Source organism: Rhipicephalus sanguineus, chromosome 2 (assembly GCF_013339695.2).
Source record: "Rhipicephalus sanguineus isolate Rsan-2018 chromosome 2, BIME_Rsan_1.4, whole genome shotgun sequence".
Taxonomy (NCBI): domain Eukaryota; kingdom Metazoa; phylum Arthropoda; class Arachnida; order Ixodida; family Ixodidae; genus Rhipicephalus; species Rhipicephalus sanguineus.
The window spans coordinates 160,534,764-160,560,236 of NC_051177.1; the positions used below are offsets into that span (position 1 = coordinate 160,534,764).

At 46.8% G+C, this 25,473-nt stretch overlaps 1 protein-coding gene across 1 annotated transcript; it reads right to left on the minus strand.

The window, feature by feature from the left end:
- On the minus strand, window positions 1–25,473 carry LOC119383841 (uncharacterized). Its single transcript, XM_037652121.2, has 5 exons — window positions 25,337–25,473; window positions 6,779–6,930; window positions 1,483–1,566; window positions 132–199; window positions 1–32 (listed from the first exon to the last, which is right to left on the minus strand). The coding sequence occupies exons 1-5, from the start codon at window positions 25,448–25,450 to the stop codon at window positions 16–18; spliced, it is 435 nt and encodes a 144-aa protein (XP_037508049.2). The 5' UTR covers window positions 25,451–25,473; the 3' UTR covers window positions 1–15.

Sequence of the window (25,473 nt, forward strand, 5' to 3'; positions counted from 1 at the left end):
GCAGGACAAGTAGCGCTAAAGCGCGATTTCATCTACGTGGGCGTAAAAGATTGTTAAAAATACGCGTCCTTCCTTTTAACAATAACAACGTAAGAACAATATGGCCGTTTCCAGACGGGTTACTCACTTACGTTTCACATCGGCAACAAGAATAGTGCTTCCGCTTTGGTTCCTTTCGCTTAGAGAAATGTTTATAGACCTGTAATAAGTGAGGGCGCGCAAGAGGTAGTTTGCTCATTAAATGTTTTTCAAGTACGCAGTATTCATAATTGTTAAAAGTAAATGTATTTTAAACGCTTCTTTCATTTTTAAATATTTATTATATCAACAATCTATCGCCGAATCACAAACATATATGGCAATCAGTTTACTATAAATCAGATATTGCTATCTATCTATCTATCTATCTATCTATCTATCTATCTATCTATCTATCTATCTATCTATCTATCTCCTAAGTAGTGTCCTCGGCGGTAGAGAAAATAAATAAACAAATAAATAAATAACTAAAAATAAACGTGTGAATTGCATTGAATTGAATTTACAGCACATTTATTAGGTCCCGCGGAACGCCAATGGCTCGCGCACCCGGCTCAGTCCAACATTCTCGTACTTAGGAGCATGCATGCTTGGCAAAATAGTAGCATTTAGTGAAAATAGCTACGGGTTGCTTGAAATTAACATTTCAGGTGAAACTGTAACAGACAGCTTATGTGTGCTAACTGCGATGTAAACATATCGCTGTCGTAAAACATTACAGTACACTTGGTGGTATCTTCACTTCACACGCATAAGATAATCGCTGTAGACTCTTCTCTTATTTCAGCAATAGCAGCATTGCCCGCGCCGATATCTCATCACGATACACTCATCACGTTAGGAAATTCAGGAGTGACACGAGATAGATTAGCATTATATTTACTTTGCTGATAGGGACACATGGCAGGCTACGAAGGAAGACCTAAAAGCAAGGCATCAAACTACGAAACAATTAAGGCTAAAGCCTAATACGTCCCATGAGTCTAAACATACGGCTTTCGCGAACTATAATAGCACCAATAGTAAGTCACCAAGTTGTGGCGTTCCACTATGACGTCAAGTGGTAATGTCAATATGACGTCATGTAATTACGTCATCGCTTGGTCCAAGATGGGCCAATCCCGGAGGTAGTGCAATATCCGATGAGAGGTCGAACGCCTCAGAGGGGGAGGAAGGAGTGACAATGCAATTGATTGAGAACGGCAATGTAATTTAGTAAGCATCTCATGAGAGCGTACGCTTTCGCCGGAGCTTTTCTTAGCGTTAGCTAAAGCGCCGGCCATTTTGTATAGTAATGGCCAGCGTTTGTTAAGAATCCTTCAGTTAGTCTTCAGACGCATATCATCGGAAATAACGCTCATTTACAATGAAGACTAAAATGCTCTGGTTACTGAGTGAATGAGTGAACCACTTGATGTACAGGGCAGGTACACAGGGTCTTACACATATTCATCTATCTTGCTTCCACTGTGATGTCGGTTATTGTTGTTAGGTGGCGTCGATGCTACAGCCGGCGGCGGTGGGAAACTGAAAAAAAAACATGAAACGAAAACATGTTTCATTTGAAATATTCGTTCATTTTTTCCAGGTGGATGCGTCCACAGCAATAAATAGAACTTGCACTCCTTATCTTGCCTGGAGTGCACAAGTAGCGTACCTATTATCTTCATGTAGTCATTTAGTAATTTTAAAGAGCCTTCCAAACCTGATGTCTGCTTTTAAATGCGAAGCATTTCTTCGCCAACTTCAGGCACTTTGAGCGTTTCCATCTATCTATCTATCTATCTATCTATCTATCTATCTATCTATCTATCTATCTATCTATCTATCTATCTATCTATCTATCTATAGTCGTTAGGTGTTCTCGTGATCGCATCCTCAGCTAGGCGCGGACCAAAACTGGCATGAAAGGATAAGAGGGTTTGACGAATATGACTGTCTAGTCATGACATGAAAAGCGTGACAATGCAGTCGCGCACGTCGCCAAACCCTTTCCTCCAGACACGTCTGGCACATACCCGTATACCACAGGCCACGGTAAGCGCGTGAGGGCCAATTGTGATTGGCAGTATATATCTGTCCATGAACCGCGAGAACAGATGAGGCCGGCGGAGATCCCATGGGATACCGTAGCCTCCACCGTGCATTCTAAGCCAGCGCAACCAGTCTCCACCACCGCGAACCCGTACACCACTGCGAGAACAGACATCGGACATTTAAATGCGAGAGAGTTAAGAAACACCAGCATCGGCAGTGTTGAACTGAGGAATACAAAGAATAAAAATCAGGATTCCAGCAGGAATCGAACCCAAGCATTCTTCGAGGCATGCAGGCATTGTGCCACAGAGTCACGCCGTGTCTTGAAACCACTTTCGAAAAAGACCCTATGCAGGTGTAGATACAGTGTCAATTGTGGTTCCAGTGTTGGCTCCGCTGTTATAGAAGTCTAAGAAACATAATATTGGTATTGCTATGATTCAGCAAGCTATATCCAAGCGTTGCGCGACCCCGGAGAAATTCGCTAACGAGAGTTACGTATGATATTCACATCATCGCACCGTAATGTGTACTTCGTTTCGATAATGCCATAAGTTACCCTTTAAGCGCCAGTTTAGTCGACGTGCCTGGTAAAGCCACAATGGGCACACAACTACAACGCTTAGAAAAACAAGTCGATCTACCACGTAACGTTTTCCTCAAACACACAAAATGCAGCATAAACAACTATTCACTGATTGCTTCGCATGAAATCGATTCCCACACGGCGTGAGATCTGCCCAATTTTTAAAAGGGACGCATTTCTTAGCGAACCAGAGGCACTTTTATCTATCTATCTATCTATCTATCTATCTATCTATCTATCTATCTATCTATCTATCTATCTATCTATCTATCTATCTATCTATCTATCTCAAAAATAGGTTTTGTTAATGTAAGAGCTGGGTTAAATGTAAAATAGTAGTTCGACACATTACGTTCAATAATTTAAAATTCACGCGGTATCTTACGCAATTACTTTAGACGACTGAAAGGTGAAAGGCATCTTCGTTTTGTTCCGCGATTTTTTTGTATTTATCCAGCCTTAAAGCTTCAGTTCAAGTCCGCCTGTTATAGTAAAATTTGCACTTGTCCGAATAAAGTTCCGGTGCGCAGTGCTTCATCATTACCGGACTAGGGAGTGTGTGTGTCTGAAGTAGGCGCCGCGCCACCGCCTGTTCTTTGTTCAATGCCACATGCACTAGGCGTGCCCGGAGGCCTCCATGAGGGGCGATTTCCCGGACGGGCGTGGCTTGATGGCCACGCTCCTCAGCTCAGACTCACAATTACAAGCACGCTTAATACGGCAGGGCGAAGATGACGCCAGGACCCACGGGATCATGACTGACGTGTAGGTTGCCCCCCCCCCCCTTCCTCTGAAAAGAGGAGGGGGATCTCTCTGCTAATTAAACAAAGTTTGTTCATCATCATCAAGAAGCTACGTTTTAGTCAAACCCCTTATGTCTGTGATACCACTCTGGGAGAAATATTCATTGTTCATTGGAAGCTTACGTAGATTACGGTGTTTCCAAGCTCCTTAAGTTTAGAGAGGCTTTCATTTGTTGCTCCTGATTAATTTATAGGACGATGTTTCTAATGGCTACATTCGTTGTACTCAAAGCATGATCTAGAATATCAGTAAGGGTTTCAGCCACAACAAAAGGCGAAGGTACTGCGGACGTCCTCTGAGGAGGTTCAGTGCGAAGGACGTGAAACCGTACATAGAATGGTTTCTTTTGACGCGTGAAAAACTAAAAAATAAGCGTGCCTTCTTTTATAACGTAAGGGATTTGTTAGGACTAAATGATGAAGCCATCATATTTGCCTGATTTCGGCAGTTCTGCCAGGCATTCTCAACGGAGCCCAAAAGGAGGAAACAACAAGATTTTTACACCTGTACACAGTCACCATAAACAAATATGCAATAATCAAGATTCTTCGTTACACCCAATGTTGCCCTAGTCTCCATAAAACTTCGAAGTAAAAAAATATATTCAGCTGAGACAGAAAGGACAAAAGTGATGGAGACGGAAATTCCAAAGAATCATTGAAAAATTACACGATTTCCCGCTAAAGGAAACCATGAGGCGATGCGAAGCCGGAGCACTTGCACGATCGCGTTCCGTTGGCGTTCGTTGGGCATGCTGCCGACCTCGCGTAGTGTAACGCGAAGAGGCACGCTACGCGCGTCGTGTCTTCCCTATAGCCTGGCCGTTAATTCTCACAGGGCGTGCGGGGAACGCGGTCGACAGGCGCACGAGAGGGCGGCAGCGTAGGAAGGAGAGAGGGGGAGGAGACGCGTATGCGCTGGTGCTCATCGCGGCGTTGCGCAGGAGAAATTTTCAGCATGTCTAGCCCGCGTTTCAGAGGAAGAGTGGAAAGGCGAAGGGGAGAGGGAAAGTGGAGAGGGGTAAATGGGAGAGGGGAAGTGGAGAGGGGGAGCGGAGAGGGTGAGTGCAGAGGGTATGCGCATGCGCAGTAAGGGTGGTCACGCCGCACACCACCACCGGATTGAACTCCGCCATAAGATACTTCGCATCTAAAAATTAACACCATCTTCCCAAAGGGAACCCTGATGGGATGCAAAGCAGCAGCGTTGCGCACGGGTGGCGTCACCGGTTGAACGGCGCTAACGCGGGTGCTGCGGTGAGCGCTGGAATATTCGTTTGAAGCGATGGCTGGCGTAGGTTTTGTCGTTTCTTCAGAGTGGACACGGGCGCTGGACTGGAGCTGGCGCGCGTTTCGCCTTGACTACCACGGCGTTGTGATCGGTGAAGTGCACGCTGAGAGGTTCCTGCAGACATTCGACGTCGAAGTTGGCAAAGACCAGATCGATGCACGTTCCCCTTATCGTGTTGGGTAGTTTCCGTTCCGCCGACACGCACTTCAGCGAGTGCACGTCACGCATGTAATCGACGAGCCATTCTCCTCCTCCGCTTACGGCAACGTTGAAGTCTCTCGCGACTATGGCACTCGATGTGCGCTCGAGCGTTCCGAGTGGTGGAGAGGGTGAAGCGAGAGAGAGGTGACACGTGCAGACATGTTTCAACGCGTACGTAAGGCGCGCGTCAGGTTTATTGCGCGTGAACCGACGAGTCGGCGGTGTAGCGAGCGGTGGTCGCGGTCGAGGTAGCGGAGCGAGCGGCGGTAGCAGCAGGTGTTGCGGGCGAACGGATGAGGCGGCAGCTGCGGGCGCTGCGGCGAGCACGCGGCAGGCGAGGGAGAGAGTGACGTGAGCGCGCACTGCGAGGGGAGTGTGACGTCAACGTGACCTACTTGGCACCACTGACCTCCATTAAAAAGGCTGGACAGCGCATCCCCGCTCTGCGAGGCGGGCGCTTGTGAAGCCACCGGAAGGTCCCCTGTTTGTCCCAGAAGCTGGCGTCTTCTGTCCGTCTCAGTCACGCAATTCAAGTATTCTAGGGTGGCAGCTGTTGTTATGATCGTTTTTCTTTCTTATTTTTTCAAACGCTGCGATTAAGGCTCACTTTAGACGCCGACGAACGCTACACGAAAGATGACAGACGCCGTGCCGACACCGTCCGAATATGGCGGAGTGCTGCAACGTAGAAAATGCGTAAAACGTAATGCAACTTTGAGGTACTTATGCGTGAAATGTCTTTCCTGGCGACTTTTCCGGTCGATTCGTACAATTTACTGCGCTACAGGCAGGTATTCTTTAAAAAAGAAGAAAAAAGCTCTCTTTTGGGACAAAAACGGCGGCTTCCGGTGGCTTCACGCCCGCGTGCTCGATGCGCCATCCAGCTCCTCCTAGTGGAGATCAGTGCTTGGCACCGCTCCAACACCTGCGGCGAGGGGAGCGCGTTGCGGCACGTTCGTACGGACGCACGGAGGGACAGCGTTACACAGGCTAGTCAAAGAGCTGCTTCGCATCTAAAATGTGACTGCTTATTACATCCTGGGGGATTACTTCGTGGGAGGGGATGGGGTGTGTGCGTGAAGTTAATAAAAAATGTTTGCGTTGCCTCCAACAACGGGCTTTGAATATTGAAACAAATATCATTTTTTTACCTGCCAGAAGCTACCTTTTCCGGGACACGGCAAAGCTACGCAAGGCTACGCATCACGCGTAGCCTTGCGTAGCTTTGCCGTGTCCCGTAGCTTTGCCGTGTCCCGTAGCTTTGCCGTGTCCCGTAGCTTTGCCGTGTCCCGTGTCCCACTAATTGCCTGCCGAAGCAGGTGAATCTGCGGAAGCATAGAGGTGGCACTTTGGTACTGCCCGGCCGCAGGTCCTGCGTTCTTTATGTATTTCTCTATGAATCACGGCTTGACCCGACATGTGATATTTATAAAACGGCGACTCTGCTCAGCACTTTGTGATTTCATATTGCTTACTTTTCTGATAATCTCAGCACTTGGTAGTGCACTGTGGTCATTTGGTAGTGTTTGCTGTGATTCATCATCCCAACAATGTGAGGCATTGTTGGGCGTGTACAATTTTCTCTCCATTTTTGCAAATCAGCAAATCCTAGCCGTCTGGCCGCACACATCCGCGTGGCCACGCGGCAATGAATTTGTCCGGAATTTACGTGTACTGCCCGATTACACAGCTATTGATGCTTTTTCTTTTACTAAAGGTACTGAAATTTATTGTTGGCCGGGTCATATCAGTGAGATGATTGTTTTTTACATTACCTTGCGTCCTTCACATTCTCGCTGCCGGCAATTTCTGAACACTTACCTGTAATTTCTTGGATAGAAATCCAGGGATCTCTCAACTGTGCCGTTTTCGCCCGGCCCAAAGTACCGAGATCGTACGCATAAAGTTTGGCTATTCCTCTCTAGGGTGGAAGATGCATGTGAAAGATAGGCATTACTGCTGCTATTTGCAACCTGCAGCAAGAAAGAGGCCGATAAGTACATTATAATCTGTAAGCAGCATATCTTTTTTGGGCGTGGCACGCGCTGGCACAGTTGCATGAACTTTCATTGTAGAAGATTCGCCTGTCGAAAGTATCTTGAGGAAACCCGAGCTCTTTTCTTTTCACTAGTCATTTGCTCTCACGCCGCTGAGCTACCACTATAAAAAGTGTTGGTCACGCAACCCAACGGACACTGTGAGCTCTAAAAGGGATTTCAAGGAAGAGAAACGCCCTTTTGCCTGACAAATATTTGCAAAAATGGGGATGTACGGTACTTTTGCTTCCCCAAGTAGTCTTTTGATTTGGGTAAGGGTAAATGTTTCACAAGACACCCTTTAGGATCTAAGGGTGTAATGGGCCACCAAAACACCTTTGGCTCATATGACAGAGTACTAGCTGATAATAGGGATTTTCTAATTGAAAAGGCACTAAATATTAGGCCACTTTAGTTGAACAGATCTGCCTGTTTTAGGCCTATCTACAAGCACACAATAATTTGATGTGTATACAGTGAATGCTTATTATTTAATTATGCAAAACAAGAATCTCTGCACCAGCACTGAACGGCGGCTTAAGGTATCATGGTTATATCTAAGAGATGGCAGGTGTATGGTTGTAAACGACGAGCGCTCTGTCTCTTTGGTGTTTTCCATTGCTATCTTTTGTGTAGGGTTGTGCGCGTATTTGCGCCTTCTATGCTGATATGATTAGATGTTCCCTGTATGGGAGCATTTATTTTTCACTATTTTTCCGTGATAAGGGTGCTTAGATGATTGGCAACCGCCTTGATGTGGGTGTTTTGCTTCGTCAAAACGCCTTTCTTAGATGTAAGGGTGCTAGTTATACACAGGATAAAACCCTCTCTAAGGTGTAAGGTGGATTTCTGTGAACCGTGAGAAAAGAATTTGCATCCTATTACCATGCACGCTTCTCGCCGGCCGATGCTCTGTTCGCCGCCATCAATGTACAGCCTGCATTGCTTGCAGTTTGGTTTTTCGTTTGGAACATGTTCGCCCAAGTGAATGGTTACGAATATAATAGCCTCACCGCCGCCTTCTTCGCCCTCACAACCACGTCACAATATCAAGTTATAGATTGGTCTTAAAGATCGGTACCTAGCTTTTCAACATATATGCAAAATAACTAAACGAAATTCTTAGAGATGAGAGTACGCGTAGGTGAGACCGAGAGTTAGTTTTGCGGCACACTTGACGGGAAATGCTAAACTTGCTGCTTCCGTTCACAGGGTTTTGAATGTAATGGCCAACAGCGAGAATGGTTGTATCTTTGTGATGTGAACCATATACAATAAAAATATTCTTTCGTTACGGTTATATCAAGTTCACGAGCGCCAGCCGGGCTACCTCGAGCGGGTGAGTCATGTTCGAAAAATTTTTTGCAGCGTCGTCATCATAGGCTATTTTTACGTGGGTAATGAACACAATTCCGCATAAAAACACAACTAAATCATGAGACACAAAAGAAGACATGGTGACACCGTACGCTGCGCATTGTTAAGCTTGGCGCTTTTGTCAGTAAAATTAGTTACAAATGGTTTTTTGCAAAGTTTGTGAAAAATCACTGCATTTCTCTCGTGGTACTGTAAAGCTGACACTGCGTGGTACCTCGATGTATTTTAAAAACTCACAGTGTTTCTTACTATCACAGGGTCAGAGGATCTCTAATACGACTCGAGATCGAGTGAAATCTGGTGTGGCTATATTTTACCGTTCACTGTATGTCACGCGAATACCGCTTTGCTTTTTATTTATTTTCACTCACGCGACCGCCGCAAAGACGAACAGAGCCGCAGCTCGCGCGGCTTGAGCCACGCTTGAGATGTCATATGGTTGTCTTGTACTACACACCGGCTTTTCGTTGAGGGAGCCTTCTCAAGAGCCCTCTAGGGCTTTCGCCTAAATATAAGAAATACTGCGGTTGAATGCGGTTAAACCAAGTTTTTTTGAGCGATAGCAGCAACTACTGCATAGAGCATGCCACAGCGGTGTCCCGTGCTCGGTGCCCTCGAGGGGAAGCAAGGGCACATTGTATGAATTTATCCTCCAAATGCCAGCGCAGCAGCCACGTGACAGAAGTCGGGGTATCGAGGCACGCGCACCTGCGGGCACGCGCCTCTCACCGACCGATAGAGAGCGGTGCACGAGGGAGGAGAACAAACTGACACAGCGTATGTACGTTGTCATGACGACGGACGTGCGAGAAGGAAGAGGGGGGAATCGAAATTAGCTCAGCTTCAAGGTCAAGCGCATGCGCAAAGTCGCTTGCTCGGTTTGTACCTGGATTTCGTTTTACAGCGAAAGCTGTTATGAGATCATTTAACCGGCCGTTTTTGGCGCCGTAGTTTTCCGCCGCCGCCGCCGCCGCCGGTGTCCGTAACCAGTATTGCTCGAAATAAGAAAAAAAAACGAAATAAGAAAAAAATTCCAGGATTGAACGAGGTTCGAACCTAGGCCCTCTGCGTGAGAGCCCAGTATTCAACCTCTGAGCCATGCCAGTGCTTGAAACTACTTTGCAAAAAGGTCCTATACAGGCTTCATGTCGGGAAGGAACCACATTAGCAAATGCAATATAGCGTGGTCGAAGAGTAAAATAAGCACCAAGCGTCGCACAACGCGAATTCTGTAACCAGGCGTCACACAATGCGAATTGCGCAACGAGTAGGTTGTTGAATGCTTCCAACCCATTACAAAGGGCTCTGCCATAATTCTTCATCGTCATCAGGCACAGCATCAATAAAGTGCGCATAATGCCTCACATGCGTTTAGCAGGTACCAACGCTCTCCGTAGAATGGCGAAAAATGGCACAGTGCCTGCTGCCCTACTTCTCAAAAATTACAATGATTTATAGCGTAGTGGGTTCCTCGCAAGTGCACCTGTATTGTTTGCCAAGGAAGCCCATAAGCGCATGATCCATTTCCTCGAGGTCTCATTAAAGTTCTTCACCCCCCCCCCCCGTCTCTCTCCCACGTCAACGTATGTTATACAGCATGACGGGAGAGGGAAATAGCAACTGGGCGTCACCCAATGCAAATTACATAAATGGTGGGCCGTTTAAAGCTTCCAACCCATTACAAAGCGCTGAGCCATAATTCTTCATCGTCATTAGTCGTCGCGTCAACAAAGTTCACATAATGCCTTACAGACGTGTAGCTGGTGCCTCGCTTCTCCGCAGAATGACAAATAATGGCTCAGAAGGTGCTTCCCAACTTCACAAAAATTGTGATTTATGGCGTAGTGGGTACCTTTCTAGTGTACTTGTATTGTAGCCCCAAGAGAGCTTACAACGGGCTCTAGAAACGCCGCTCTTCCAGCTTTCGCTGTGACTGTGCTGCGGTTTCAGCGCAGGCCTAGCGTTTTTTTACAGACGATAGTCTTTCTTGGGGAACTTAAACGCAGAAATTTTGGTCTGTCTTTCTGTCTGTCCTTCTGTCTGTCTTTCTGTTTGTCGGCACGTCCCTCGATTCAGCCACTCGGCCAAAGTTGAACCACTTGTCCAAGGGCCAGCCATCGTGAACGGCTGAATAGGTTCATACTTGTGTACATTGTTGATCAAAAAGCAAACATTACGCATATCTGAGGCGCAACATCACTAGGTAAGTATTAGGCGGTGTGTTCCTTTAACAGAAAATACATAATACGCAATTTTAAAGACCTTGATGGTATGCGTTTAACGTTGAGACAGTAACGCGTTTATTAAAAGATTGCCACAGCTGAAGCGATCAGCGGTCCAAGCCGAGCAAGCGCGAGCGCCAACAACAACCGTCTTCGTCGTCTTCTTTCGCAGGCGTTCTTGTCTGCGCCCTACCATGTTACAAATCACTCCCCCGCGGAAAAGGAGCCATTCTGGCCTCCTGGCGACCTAAGGAACAGGTACAACTGGTGGGTCATAATGCGGCTTCAGTCGATCGACGTGAACAGCCTCGCGGCCGCGACGACGGCGGTCCGTAGATGATTGAACAGGCTCAATCATATAGTTAACTGGGGATGCTTGACGTAGGACGCGGTAGGGGCCTTCGTACTTAGGCAGTAGCTTTGTGGAAAGGCCAGGAGCGGAGGAGGGAACGCGAAGCCACACCAACGTTGCAGGCGAATACAACTGAGGAGGCAGGTTTTCGTCGTGACGGTCCTTCTGGCCCTACTCGCCCTACAATGTTACAACCCTAGTTTCTTAAGGTGCGCTGAAAATGCGACTGCGCTGAAACTTGTCTTCCTCCGTGCCCTCTGCACAAGCTCATGTTGTGTTTCAGTTTCGGTTCAGTATTGCATTGTACGAATGACAGGGGGCGCCGCTCTGGCATTCCTGTTTTACCCAGGCGACGTGTAAGTAAGAGAGTTTGTGGAGAGTTCTCGTTGAGTGCGGACGTTTCTTCTCCTTCGGCGCATCGCGCCAAACAGCGTGTTCGGGCTGGCCGGCGTCCCCACCGGTCGCGTTGGTCACCGCCGGTCTTCGCCTGCCGCTGCGCCGGGACTACCAGCCCGCAACACAGCACTCGTGTTTCCCGACGTATTGCCAGATGGCGTCCATATCTCACGCAGCGCCTCTTCTATCGTCTTTAGACGACATTTGCAGCGAAGCACGCAGATACGCGGCCAATTTTTTTTTCTTATCCCCTTCAGGCGCTAATTATGATGCACTGCCTGCAAATGTCTCAAATTCTCACAACGTAATTCTAAGGCACTCAATATTACATTCAAAGAAAGAAAATAAAGTTATATGCTGTTTTGTGCAAGTTTTGCTAATTAATCCTAATTAGATGGTAATTGTATATTTATTTACTCTGCAGTCAGTCATGTTCCATTTTTATACAAGAATTAGAAAATTGTTGGCTTAAAATGCATGTGCAATTTGCTTTTGGTTGTGTTCATTTTGTGCGGAGAAAAATAACACTTATGACGTTGGTCCTCGAATGCGGCACGTCGAACAACCCGTCGAACATCGTAGTGCCTTCACCAAAGTGATCGGTTATGGTCATACTTAGCCCACTTAGGTTAAGTCAAGACATGTTGACTATGCAGAAGGTTCAGTTGATGCTATGCGCAATGTATCTTGCCTTTTCTTTCCTACTAGTCCAAAAAACTGGCAAGAACAAGTTGCGTCCACATATGTGGACGTTGCGCCTCAAGGGGTTATTTCGAGCGATACTGATTACGGACACCGGCGGCGGCGGCAGCGGCGGAGGACAACTACGGCACCAAAAACGGCCAGTGAAATGATCTCATAACAGCTTTCGCTGTAAAAAAAAAAAAAAAAACTGAGGGACCCTTACGCTTGGCCTTTAACCCATATGTGCCCAGTGTCCTATATGTAGGATACTGGGTATATATGGGTTAAGAGTTGAACGCAATAGCGAAATCTGGCCCCTAGTGCGCACTTCAACCACTAAGTGCATACCTATTAATGTGTATTGTTTCACACACACAAGCACACAGACACACGCGCGCGTGCGCGCGAATGGTACATACAGGTTTTTGATCTAAAGCAAGAGTAGCATGGCCTCCAAGACACACGCCGCGCGCTCTCCATCTCGGAGGCCATGAGGAGTCTCACAATGCCTCACAGATGGCAGCACATTATCTAGCGTTTGCTGTTTGCTTGATCAACGCCTCCTCTGGAAAGCCGGCGTTGGCTTGATATGTTTACGCTAGATGGACATAGTTGTCCATTTTTAGAGCTGTTTGCAAGTTCGTGTGTGTTTTTAGCGCCGATGGCTGCACTATCCCGGCCTTTTTCGACGTAGTTTGATGGCCTCCCAAATGCGCCTACAAATCGCCGAATGGGCTCGTTTTCGTCGTGACACCTGTCGAACAAAATGCGGTAAGGAGACTCCTTCCACTACATGGCGTTTATGCAGTGTTTTTTCCGAAGCCGCTGCAAATAACATCGTGGCTTTGCGGTAGGACACCTGCTTGCCACGCGAACGGCGCGGGTTCGATTCTCAATGGGACCGAAAATTTTATTCTTTATTTTATTTGCTTCTTTCTCGATTTTTCGCTCACAACCAACGGTGCCGACACCGACGCCGACGGCGGAATTTCTGCGACACGAGCTCTCTAACGCTATGGCGTTAAAATTGGAGGACCCGCCTTGAAGAGTAGAACGCGATAGCGCTATTGGGCTCCGTGCGCATCACCTTCTCAATTGCTAGCCTCGCTTCGGTTCTCGGTGGATGCCTTAACCGTACCGAAAGGAAACAAACATCTGTGAGTGTAGCATTGGCCGTTTCAAACTGTCCTAGAATGCCTACTCCAATACAGTTGTTAAGTGCGCACTACGCCATAATTCTTCCTTTTGCAAATCAGCAAAGGGCCCACTATGCGCCCGTAAGGCAACACGCGAACCTACGCAGCTGCTCATTTTGTTGATGTTCTGCTGATAGTGATGATTAGATATGTCTGAGCGCTTTGTAATGGGTGAGCCTTTAAACCACTGACTCGTTGTGTAAATCACATGTATTGACGTCTGACGCAATTCTACGCTTCTGTCACGCAATAATACATGCGTTAAGGAGACCCTTCCCGCTACATCCCATTCATATAGCGGTTTTTACCGACGCAGTGTCAAGAAATGACGTAGGCTCTTTAGTAGAACAACTGCTTGCCACGCGGCAGGCCTGGGTTCGATTCTCATGCGAACTAGCAATTTCTGTTATTTATTTTATTTGCAGCTTTCTCGATTTTTCGCTGACAACCAACAACGCTGACGGCGACACCGACGCCAAGACCGCAATTTCTCGCGATCGCGTTAAATAAAACTTGGCGGACGCTGGAGCTTCGCTTTCAAGAGTAGAACACGACAGTGTAATTGGACCGTGTTCGCATCGCCTTTCAAATCGCTAACCTTGCTTCGCTTCTCGGTCGACACCTAAACCATGCCGCAAGGAAAGCGAAAGGGTGGATGCGCGCAGGCTCCTATATCCATGCATGCGGTGTGACGGAACAGGCATTAGCGCGCCCGTGGCCCTTTGCGCCATTTGGCGGGATTTTTGTCAAGCCGCAGAAGAACCTCCGGGATGTGCGTGTACCACCAACGCTAAATAGTATAGATAAATGGCTCGCCATTTGTATGCTAGAGGATATATGCGCGAGGTCGAACGGCGAAACGCGTCGCGCCACGGAAAAGGGGCCGCAGGTTCGAATCCCCGATGCCACTCGGAATGGCAGACCTTTTATTGTTTCTTTGTTCGCATCTACCTCAAGTCTTCCCTCAAGGACAACGCTGACATTTAGCTCACAAACAAATACGCCAACGCCGCCGCACCAACACCGGAACTTCTGCGAAACGAGCTATTTAACGCTAAGCAAAGAACAAAAGTGACGATTCGAGTCGGAATCGAACACGAACATTCTGCGTGGCACTCGAGCGATCTGCTGCCGAGCCAGTGCAGTGCTTGAAACAGCAGGCTTCGGAAAAACACATGTCGACTCAACGCCAGTTGTGCCTCGAGCGTTGGCTAACCCATTTTATAACAATGTAATAAATATTACATATACACTCCTATTACTCAGCATGCTATAGTGAACAGTTGCCCAAGCCCATAGAAAAACCCCAACGGCCGCTACTTATGCAGATCATCGCACCAAACGTTCTGTTCGTTTCAATAAAGTTGACGTCTCTGCTGCAACTTGACTGTCGAAATTACGTAGGACCACAGGTACCCTTTAGGCGCCAGTGTGATCAACGTGCCTGGCAAGCCTCCGAGATGCCGATAACAGTTCAAAGAGCACAAAGACGTTGATTCACCTTCTAACGCTTGGCGCCAGGCTAACAAAAAAAAAAAATCACGGTGGATCTATCCGTCATAGGAATCAGTATAACACGAAACTAAAACGCGTCTTTACAAAAGTAGTTCCATGTTCATTGTATATTGAAAAATGAGAGCTTACACAAGGCTTACACGAACTCACTAAAACTGGACCGCACTGAGACACTCAAACCACGCCCTAAAACCACAACAGCAACAACGCCTCCTCTCACTACACAATTTTAAAACGCACTTCCGAACATAAACATCTACCACACAAAATGCTATACAAATTGCAACAACCAACTAGAAACTTTAAAAAATCTTCCCCGAACCGCCTATGGTCGCCTACAGACGCAACGGCAATTTTAAAGACATGCTCGTTCATGCAAAACTCACAACATGAACTACACCAACATCTGGTCCCTGTGGGCACTCCATATGCTATACATGCAAAGATATACAGCCGGTCACCAACGTAAAAAACACAGTATCGCGTTACATTCACAAGGTAACATCGAACTTCACATGCACGTCAAACAACCTATTCTACTGCATTGAATTAACCAAGTGTAAAAAAACAATACATAGGCGAAACTGGACAACGAATTCGTGTAAGACTGAACGGCCACCGCGCGGACAAAAAGCACAATTTACCAAAAGCATTACAGCCACTTCGATGACCAAGACCATAATTTCGATGAAGCCAAGCTTTACAATATACAAACAAATTTCCGGTCACTGCGTGAGAGGAAATATATGAAAGCGTATATGATACACAAATTTCAGTCCTTACACTCATCAGGGATAAATCTGTGCCTCCCGCTCTGATTGCGAGCTGCGCTCGGATCTGCCGACTCTGGGCCAAAGGACCAGAGCTGCTAACCGATTACACCAATAGAGAGCTGCCAACATCTTCTGCAGGTTTCGAATTTGTAGGCGGAAAGAAGACACGGACAAGAAGGGAGACACACACACAGGGCGCCACTGCCAACAATGTGTGTGTGTCTGTGTGTGTGTCTCCCTTCTTGTCCGTGTCTTCTTCGCGCCTACAAATTCGAAACATGCATTACCAACACGCCCAGTTGCTCACCCTCACATCTTCTGCAGCTTTTGCGGTAATAGCTAGACTCGGCGCTTCTCTGCCGGTTTTCCAAGTTTCTTTCATGCTCCGCTGTTCGTCGTGCCTTTGGTGGCTCTCCCTTTGTTGTACCGCTCCTCCCTTCAGTGTTTCTTTTTTGCAGCTCCCCTTACCTCTGAGATGAGATGCTGTGCGCCGTTGGAAATTTTCTTGAAATGTGGCAAGAGTTACACTCATCTGCTTTATAGTTTTTTTTTTCCAGGCAGCAATTACCATCAGCGACACGCGCCACCGCTGAACATGACGTCAACGCTAACCCCTTAAAACTAACACGCCAAGGATGACAAGTCACCTTTGACAAAGATAGGTCCTCCTATCGAAACGTCGGCCAGTGTCTTAGGCACTTTCTCCTGTTTGTTCAACCTATCCCACTCCGTGTTTCCATCTGTCACCTCCCATCTGGACTTTTCAGTTCACAATACAGTATGCCGTAAGGGCGGCGGTGTATGACTCGAGATCCACATGTTTCGGCCATTGTTTTTTTACCTAACCCACCTGAGCAAACTTCAAAACAAGCTCTGTGTTTCGCTAAAATTGTTAGCAAGGCATCAGTCTGAATTGGATTGAGGTCCATACTCAATGTGGTCTTGAGAGCACTAGAGGAACTCCCGCGGGTGTGCACTTTATGACCGGACAGATGAAACAGTAACGACACATGCAGGTGCTAGGTCGATAACGCCCCCACCAGTGGATGCTTCGGCAGCAGTATCGGCTCTCGGAACCACGTGACAGAATATGGATGCAGAAATAACCTTACGTTCTCCGCTCTTGCAGGAGAACGTAAGGTTATCATCGAGGCGGCGTACATCATCGAGGCGGCGAAGATAGCTAGTTTGGGGGACGTGTGTGAGCGCGCCGTCAATAGAGCTGACAAAAAAGGAACTTGATTTCTTAAAGGTGATAGGAAGGGTGACCTGAGGGGGATGGTTGCGTCCACATGGCCTATATAGGTTTTCGATATTTTTGTACTCTCATGCTTTCGTTGTGTATACGTGTTCAACATGTGTCATGATAATTATTGATCTTGTACTGATGCGCCTGCGTGCGTTGCTTGGTCTTTTCCTATATTTTCATGTCTCTGCTTCGTAAATAAAACATTTGTTGGAAGTTAGCGCTGCGTCCACGTCGTTTCTCTTGTGTCCCTGTCCCTTCGGTGCGCTATAGGTGTTAAGATGCTGCAGGACGCATAAGACATACGAATTGCGTGAACCTGCTGCGCACACGTACGGTATACGCCGTAAGAAAAAAATATTCTCCGTTGCTGCTCAAATAAACTCCATTGCGCTCTAAAGAATAAAAAAATAACACATATAATTATGTGTTTTTGAATTTTAATGCTTTACGCTTTATTTCACTTTAGTGTTGAGCAGATATTTAATTTTTCTGGTGCTTTGTCAGTCCCGCTCTAAACAAGCAGCGTCATTTATTTCGCTGCGGCAATTACGAAAATCATCTTAGAGTGCCGCACTACGAAAAGTAGTTTCGCCTACTTTTCGCAGGAGGCTACTTGGAGCAAAGTAAAGGGGTTTACTTCATAGGGCTTCAGTTTGCCCATGTGCCAGGTGCACCAGTCTTCCCTTCAGCCCTTTCAATGGCCAGCAATTATTAGCAAGGACATGACGGCAGAAACGCAACGCGATGAGCAAGTTAACTGCAGGATAATGTAAACGTAGCTTCAGCGGGATACGGAGGTTAGGCCTGTTGAATGTTTACGTGTGACAAACCGACTTTCGCTTTATGCATTACGAACTATGATCGTCACCATATATGTCGAGCAGGGCTTATAGTGTGGGTCATATATTTAGATCCCAGACGCTAAGAGGCTACGAATAAAATAACCCACCTACATAGCAATTACCTGCCGTGGTTACCACCTATCGTTGGTGCGATTTTGTCTGATGCCAGTCAAGGCATACAGTAAAGAATGGCGATGAGGAGCCAATTGAACTCGGGCGCAGCAGCCTCATGCTATTTTATCGCACCATAACTCTTAGTACACCTGCATAGCACCCTATAATCAGTTCATAAATACTTTCTCAATATATTACCATCAAAGTAGTGTCTACACCAATGATTTTCAAATATGCTCTCGATTTTGTGATGTCGTGTTGGCTTCATTTGTTAGCGCAGTATTCTTATCATTTATTATATGACATCTAAAAGTCAAAAGTGTAAATATATTGTCGAGGAAAAACCTGTTCTTTTTAAAAAAGACCTTTATACATGCAGCATTCTTCGTTGTTTCGTTCTGGCAAAAAATAACGGAAATTGAAACAAGAATAAAAAATTAGTAATAGCCGTAAAACATTGGTGCCTTCAAATAAAAAAAGAATTGTTTAGAAGAAATCGTTCAAAGGAGTAACTTTAAAAAATTCCGCGAGAGAGTTGCACAATCCTGCGCAAAGCTCGGAGCGCCCTCTAGGCATCACAAATTTTTGTATTTGTTGTCGGAATAAAACAACGAACTATCATCCTATACAAATGAGACTGTACACAGATTGTTATCTAAGTAGTGTACAACACCTTTGTGTTCTTCCTGATCAATTCATTTGTAGTTGAAAATTTTTAAAATTATATTAGCCTCATATGTCAACATGAGGTGTCAGAAAGACTTCGAAGGCATCCATTTCCATTGATGAGAACTTCAGCTTGGACTCGTTGGTCGTGGCTCATGCTAATGAATGAAAAGTACTGACAAAGGAACCAGGCGCTCCTGTCGTCCTTTGGTTTCTTTGTTCCTATATATGTGTTGTATCTTAAGTACTGCCATGAGAAAAACTTTTTTTAGAATCTCAATAATTTTCTATGCCTTATTTTTTACCGTAGTGTCCAAGAAAGCCCGCAAAGTACACAACAATATACGAGGATACAACGCGCTTGTGTGCCGAGACGACATCGCTTTTTAACGAGCTCAGTGGATAAAAAACGCCAGGACTTAGTGGAAAGTGCAGCACAGTCACAGCGACAGCTGGTAGAGCGGCACATGTAGAACCCGTTATAAACTCTGTTGGGACTACTAACACAAGTACACTAGCAACATAGCCACTACGCCACAAAGCATGATTTTTAGGGGCGAAGCTCCTTAAGGCGGCACCCGTTCGTCCCTCATAGTAGTGCGTAACCAGTCGTAACGCTAGTAGCAGATCTTGACTTCTAAGGTGGTGCCGGTGGGAGATATTTCCTGTGCGTTGTTGAACAATAAAAAATTCGCAGCGTGCGCGTTAACTAAAAGCCGAATTCTTCTGTGTCTCATTCCACATTAGCAGCCATTGGCATGTTCCAGTAGGAAACGTTAGTAGAAGTAGAAGTGTAAGTGTTAGCTAAGAGCCGACTTCTTCTGTGTCTCATTCCCATTAGCAGCCATTGTTTACCTCCAAGGTAGTGCCTGGTGAGATTTCTCCTGTGCGTGATTAAACAATAAAAATTTTGTTCAAAACGCCGTTGATTGATGAAATAAACCAACGAAAGACGCCAGATGTTTTCTAAAAGCAAAACAAAAGGACGCCACATGTTTCTAAAGCAAACGAAAAGACGCCAGCTGCTTAACGAAAGACGCCAGATGTTTTCTAAAGCAATGGTTTTCTAAACAATGAAAATTCACAGCGTACATGTAAAATTAAAGTGAGCTGCAAGTCGTCATAACTCATCGAACCTTTAGTATAAACGCGCCCGATCTCACGTCGGTGACGATGTACTGGGCAGAATTCACGGGAGATTCACGGTTTACCGATGAACCTCCGCAGCTTCGCCCACTCATCATCATTCACTCCGTGGATATGCTGTGATTTTTTTGTGAAGTTGTGAAGCACCCACTATGCCATTATTCGTCATTCTCCGGAGAAGCGAGGTACCATCTGCAAGGCTTTATGTGCACTTTATTGATGCGGCGGCTAATGACGACGAAGAATTATGGCTCAGCCCTTTCTAATAGGTTGACAGCTTTAAACGACCCACCAGTTATGTAATTCGTATTGCATGACGCCCGGTCGTTACTTCACTCTCCCACCACGCTATATAAGATACGTTAACGTGAGAAAGAGAGACATAGCGAAAGACATTTACTGAGGCCCTGAGGAAATTGATCATGGTGGCCTTACGGGCTTCCTTGGAAACCAATACAACTGCACTTGCTAGGAACGCACTGCGTTATAAATCATCTTAATTTTTGTGAAGTAGGGAAGCAGCGACTATGCCATTTTTCGCCATCCTGCGGAGAACCGTTGTACCCGCTAGACAGCTGTAAGGCATCATGTGCACTTTGTTCACGCTGTGGCTGTTGACCAAGAATTATGGCAGAGCCCTTTGTAATGGCTTGGAAGCATTCAACAACTCATTCGTTGCACAATTCGCACTGTGCGACAACTGGTTGCCGAATTCGCGTTGTGTGACGCCTGGTTGTTATGTTACTATTCTACCACGATACATTACATATTAGATGCGAAGCATCTTATGGCGGAGTTCAATCCGGTGGTTGTGGTGGTGGTGTGCGGATGCCCTTACTGCGCATGCGCAAGCCCTCTCCACACACCTTCTCTCCACTCCCTTTCCCCTTCCCCGCTACCCCACCCCCTCTCGTGCGCAGCGCCGCGATCAGCGCCAGCGTATCCACGTCCCCTCCCCCTCTTTCTCCTCTCCTACGCTCCCCCCCTCTCGCGCGCCTCTCGAACGCGTTCCGCGCTCACCCGGTGAGAATTGACGGCCAGGCTAGAGGGAAGACACGACGCGCGTAGCGCACCTCTTCGCGTTCCACGACGCGAGGTCGGTAGGATGCTCAACGAACGCCAGGAGAACGCGATCGTGCAACTGCTCCGGCTTCGCATCGCCTCATATTCACCTTTAGCGGGAGATGGTTTAATTTGTTAATGTGGTTAATTCCTGACATGAAGCCTGTAGAGGGTCCTTTTCGAAAACAGTTTGGAGCAACGGCATGACGCTGAGGTAGAATACTGGGCTGCCGCGCAGATGGCCCAGGTTAGAAGCTCGTTAAGTCCTCGATGTTTTTCCTTATTTTGTTTTTAAGGGCGTAGCTCCTCTTAGTCTAACCTTGTCACGTCTCCGTTGTCCGACGTATCTCCCGGCAGCCGGCAGTATCTGTCCGGTGGTGGTGGTGGTGGTGGTGTGAGGCGTGACCACTTACTGCGCATGCGCATACCCTCCATACACCTCCTCTCCACTCCCCCTCACCATTCCCCATGTCCTCTACCCCTTTCCCATTTCCCTCTCCACTCCCCCTCTCCCCCTCCCCTCTCCATTCCCCCCCTCCTCCCCCTCTCCACTTCCCCTCTCCCCTTCCCCTCCCCCATAACCAGTCTTAAAAACGGAGGGGGCGTGCACACATGAAGGCTCCCTAAAGACAATGCGCTGCGACAGTACGTGATATGTGTCGCCCTCTCCTCTCCTACGCTTCCCCCTCTTTCTCCTCTCCTACGGATAGTCTCCTACGGAGAGGAGAAAGAGGGGGAAGCGTAGGGGGGGAGCGTACGCAAGATCGGGGGGGAAGCGTACGCTTCCCCCCCCCCTATCTTGCCTCGCGGCGCAGCGGCGCCGACGCAGGCAGCGTCGCGAGGCAGCGTCGCGGCAGCGTCTTGATTGAAAAAACCGACCGCTCGCGCTGCACAACCGTTCACTGACCACCCCGTATATATTGGCACTGGATTTTGACCTCCAAGGTAGTGCGTGTGTGCGATGTGTGCTGTCTTCGAAGCGTGCGGGTGCGTTCTCTTGATATATTAACACGACAGTGTTTTATGCCGGGGTCCACCAGGACTTCAGTGACGTATTTCCGTCACGGAAATGACGTCAAAAAATGACACGAGCAGATGGCAAAGGAAAAACTGCCGTTGCGGGAGTCGAACCCACGGACTCTCGGTCCGCGGCAACCGATGCCGGGCATGCTATCCTCTGCGGCACGTTCACCAACTCAGGGGGCTTTATAAAGGCGCATTTTATATCTAACACTTTCCTTTCACAGTGCTCTTGGTCGGCCGGGTGGTGCCGTCCTCTGGAAACGGTAAAACGAAGTAATGCATCATGACTGTGTCCTCCGCGATTAGGTCCTACAATGCGTCGTTGCTACGCGTCCGTCCCATTCGGCGCGTTTCCAATACCAGAAGTGCAATATTGTCAAAGCTTTACCACACTGCGAGGTGGTGACCTTAGCCCAAACGGCAGTCTCGCTCATAAAATATATTTGTACCAAAAATGGCTCTGCGACGCGCGCCTGCTTTGCCTGATTGTAACACCGCGTTTCACGCTTACGCTCACCTCGAGAAAATTTGCGACCAGGCTACATGGGGAGACACCCCGAGCGTTGCGTTTACCTCTAGTCTGGCCGTGGCGTTCAATAACTTTTTGCCATGCCGCGGGATAGCGACCTTAGCCCAAGTTCCACGTCGAATCAGCGACGCTCTTCGGGCTGCCACACCGCTGTTTATGATTATGCTCTCACCGTTAACAACTACAGCTACCACCAGGGTTTGCTTAATCATTGGTCATGGACGTTAGTCGTCGGTATAAAGATGTACCACCAAGCTTCAATGTGGGTACATCCACGTGAGAGGGTGTTGAAGCTGCCAAACACGAATAGACATTGTGCAAGCTCCCTTATATCAATGTACAGTAAACATTGAACTTCTTCGGTGAGGACAAGTTTTAATTTCGTGTTGTAGCGATTCCTATGACGGAGGGACTAACCATGTTTTTTTTATATAGCGGTGACTCTAATGTTCACACGGAAAAAAGAGCCGTGCAAAATTCAGCCAATCTCAAACAAGGGACATTATTCTGTTTAAAGTCCCTCTAACACATTCATAGGTTTAAAGCGCATATGTTATCATATGCTCTTTAAATACAGTTGTTGAACATTAATCATTACAAACTAATAAAGACACAAATATTCAAGCAGCCTCTAACGACGAGCCATTATTTTCATTCAGATAGAAGGCTTCTATATTTTTTTCATTTGATGGGGCTTGGCATCGCCGGCGCTCGCTCTGCACATAGTACATTACTCTGTGTGTTATGACCTGCAGTTCCGTATGATGTGCGCTCCACTTCCCCAGACTAACTAAAATTTTCTAACATCTCACTTCTACAACAAATACGCCGTGAACTTTTGTTCCCCAACAGCGCCGCCACATAGCACAGCTTAGTGACCGATGGAAAGAGCTACCCCACTTATCTGCCCAGACCCAATGTCGGATCAAGAAGGTGCCCCCCCCCCCAAAAAAAAAACATTTCTGCCTACGCCCCTGTCTCTAGATCGCGCCCGCTGCCGTTTTTTTCGCCGCACAAAGAAGGGCGCTACAACGACGCAGTGGTGGCGGTAACGCGTTACAAGTAACGGCGCTACCGGTAACGCGTTACTTTCTTCAGTAACTTGGTAACGTACTCGTTAAAATTTCGGAATTGTAACGGGTAACGTACTTTCTTTAGCATTTTCTGCAACATGAGGTGTCGCGTTAATTGTTACGTTTCATTCCAATTAGCCTCGCAGTCTCACACAAAATTCATTCGCTTTGTAGGAGCGCCTTTCTCAGAGCTCGCGCAGACGTTATTTGTCGCGGCGGCAGACTGCTGTCGGCCCGCCAAGCGTTGACAACACGACCCCGCACGGTGTCCTTTTTCGCACGGGGAAAATTGAAATGGGGAGCAAATTGACGAAGTTTATTAAATGGGTTTGCTACAGTTTCGGCTACTTTGCTATCGGGGTTAAAGTTGCCGTTGATTGTTGATGAAGCAAAGTTTAATAATTTGCTTGTAACCTTCAAAAGCAAGCGGTCGACACCTGCTCGGCTTGTGGACATCGAGACTCGGTGTGAGCTCCAGCGCAAAGGAGGATGACTTCTTCGGAGATGTCTTCTGATCGTAATCGCCAAGAGAAGATGAGCGACTGTCTCGGTACCTTTGGTGCTGCATGGCATCGCCATTAGCTGGCTCAAGGAAAACTTTCCGCGCATTCACTAGCTCTTCCTTATAGTGAATACAGGAGCACCATATAGTGCGTCCGTCGAGCTCCTATTTAGCGTACGTGGGGACGTACTCGCTAATAAGCAAGTCAAGCTGTCCGATTAAAGCGTTGGAACGCGGCTGTTTCTTATATTGAGCGGTTTGTAGTTAGATTAGCAAACTGTTCGTGCACTACTGTAGCACTGTTTATAAACTTCGTATTCAAAATTATTTTGTTCTTGCTATTCTGACTGCGCCTACGTTTCTGGTTATTGAATTCCTGAGCATGGGAGGCCGACCTTGAACACTTTCACATACGCAGTCGCAATATTTGCGACAATTACGCAGGTCAAATTGAAAAAAAAAAAGCTTGCTTATGCACGCAAATAATTTTCCCTCCTCTTTTGCCATTTAAGCATTCCGTTATTGCAACAAAATGTGCGCACTTATTTTGATAGAAGAAGCATGCCCTAATAATTACTGCAAGTTTGTTCAGTCATGTTTTCCTTGAGAAGATCATTGATGACGATGAAATCGATCACTTTGTGCTTAATTAACCATTCCGAAAAATAGCTTCCCCATGTTCCACGTAGTTAGAAGCCATCACATGTAACTATTCAGGCAACCCTAGGCGACTATATTACTGCGAAGATACGGCAGAGTTGTGCAAATTGTTCTCATTTCATCAGTATTTCCGGTAAATTTTTTGTTCGGGTGACAACTTTATGTGACATATAAAGATGAGTTTTATAAAGTTGCTATTGTAGGTTCTGGAGGCGAGGATGCACTGATTAACATTTCTGACTATGGTGTACCGGCAGAAGTAACCAGCCATACATTTTTTGTAGCGGTAACAGTAAGCGTGAACTTTTTTATCGGTAACGCAGGACGGTAACGTGTCCTATTTTCTTTAGCGTAACGAGTAGCGTATTTAGTTACATTTTTTCGGTAACGCATACAACACTTCAACCGCATTATGTGGCGTTATGTCAAGTGATATCACGCAAGAATTTGTGACGTCCTGATGACATCACGCCTTTTTGCGATCTGTGACGGCATGATCACGTCATATGGTGACGTCATCACGTGATGATTATTTTTCGCACCACTCGTCGCCGACGACGCGGGACGCCAACGGTCAAAGTTGGTGCTTAGCGAGGTATATTAGGCTTTCGAAAGTTACATTTGATATTCACATGATCACAGCGTAAAGTGCACTTCGTTTCAATAATACTGACGTGTGTGCTCTGACGTGAGTGCTGACGTTACGTCAAACCATAAGATACCCTTTAAACGCTAGTGCTGTCGACGTGCCTATAAGCCGACGTTGAGCTCACAACTACTACACTTTGAAAACCACGTCGACCCACCTCGTAACGCTTCTCTCAAAGCCAAATATTCTGCGTAGAACTGCTCGCTGACTGCCTCGCATGATACCGATTTCCACAAGGCATAGGACCTGCCGAACTTTTTTTAATAATAGCAAAACTTTTGGGCGCTATATGACTGAGAAAAAAAATATTTACCTTCCAAGGGTTTTGATATGGAGAAACATCTACGCCTAAACGGTGAAACATACTATTAAATGCCGCTGCAGTGGCAACGATGGTCCATAGTATCAGTCCTCCGTAAATCTGCATAGTTTGCCTGCTTGTAGAGCATG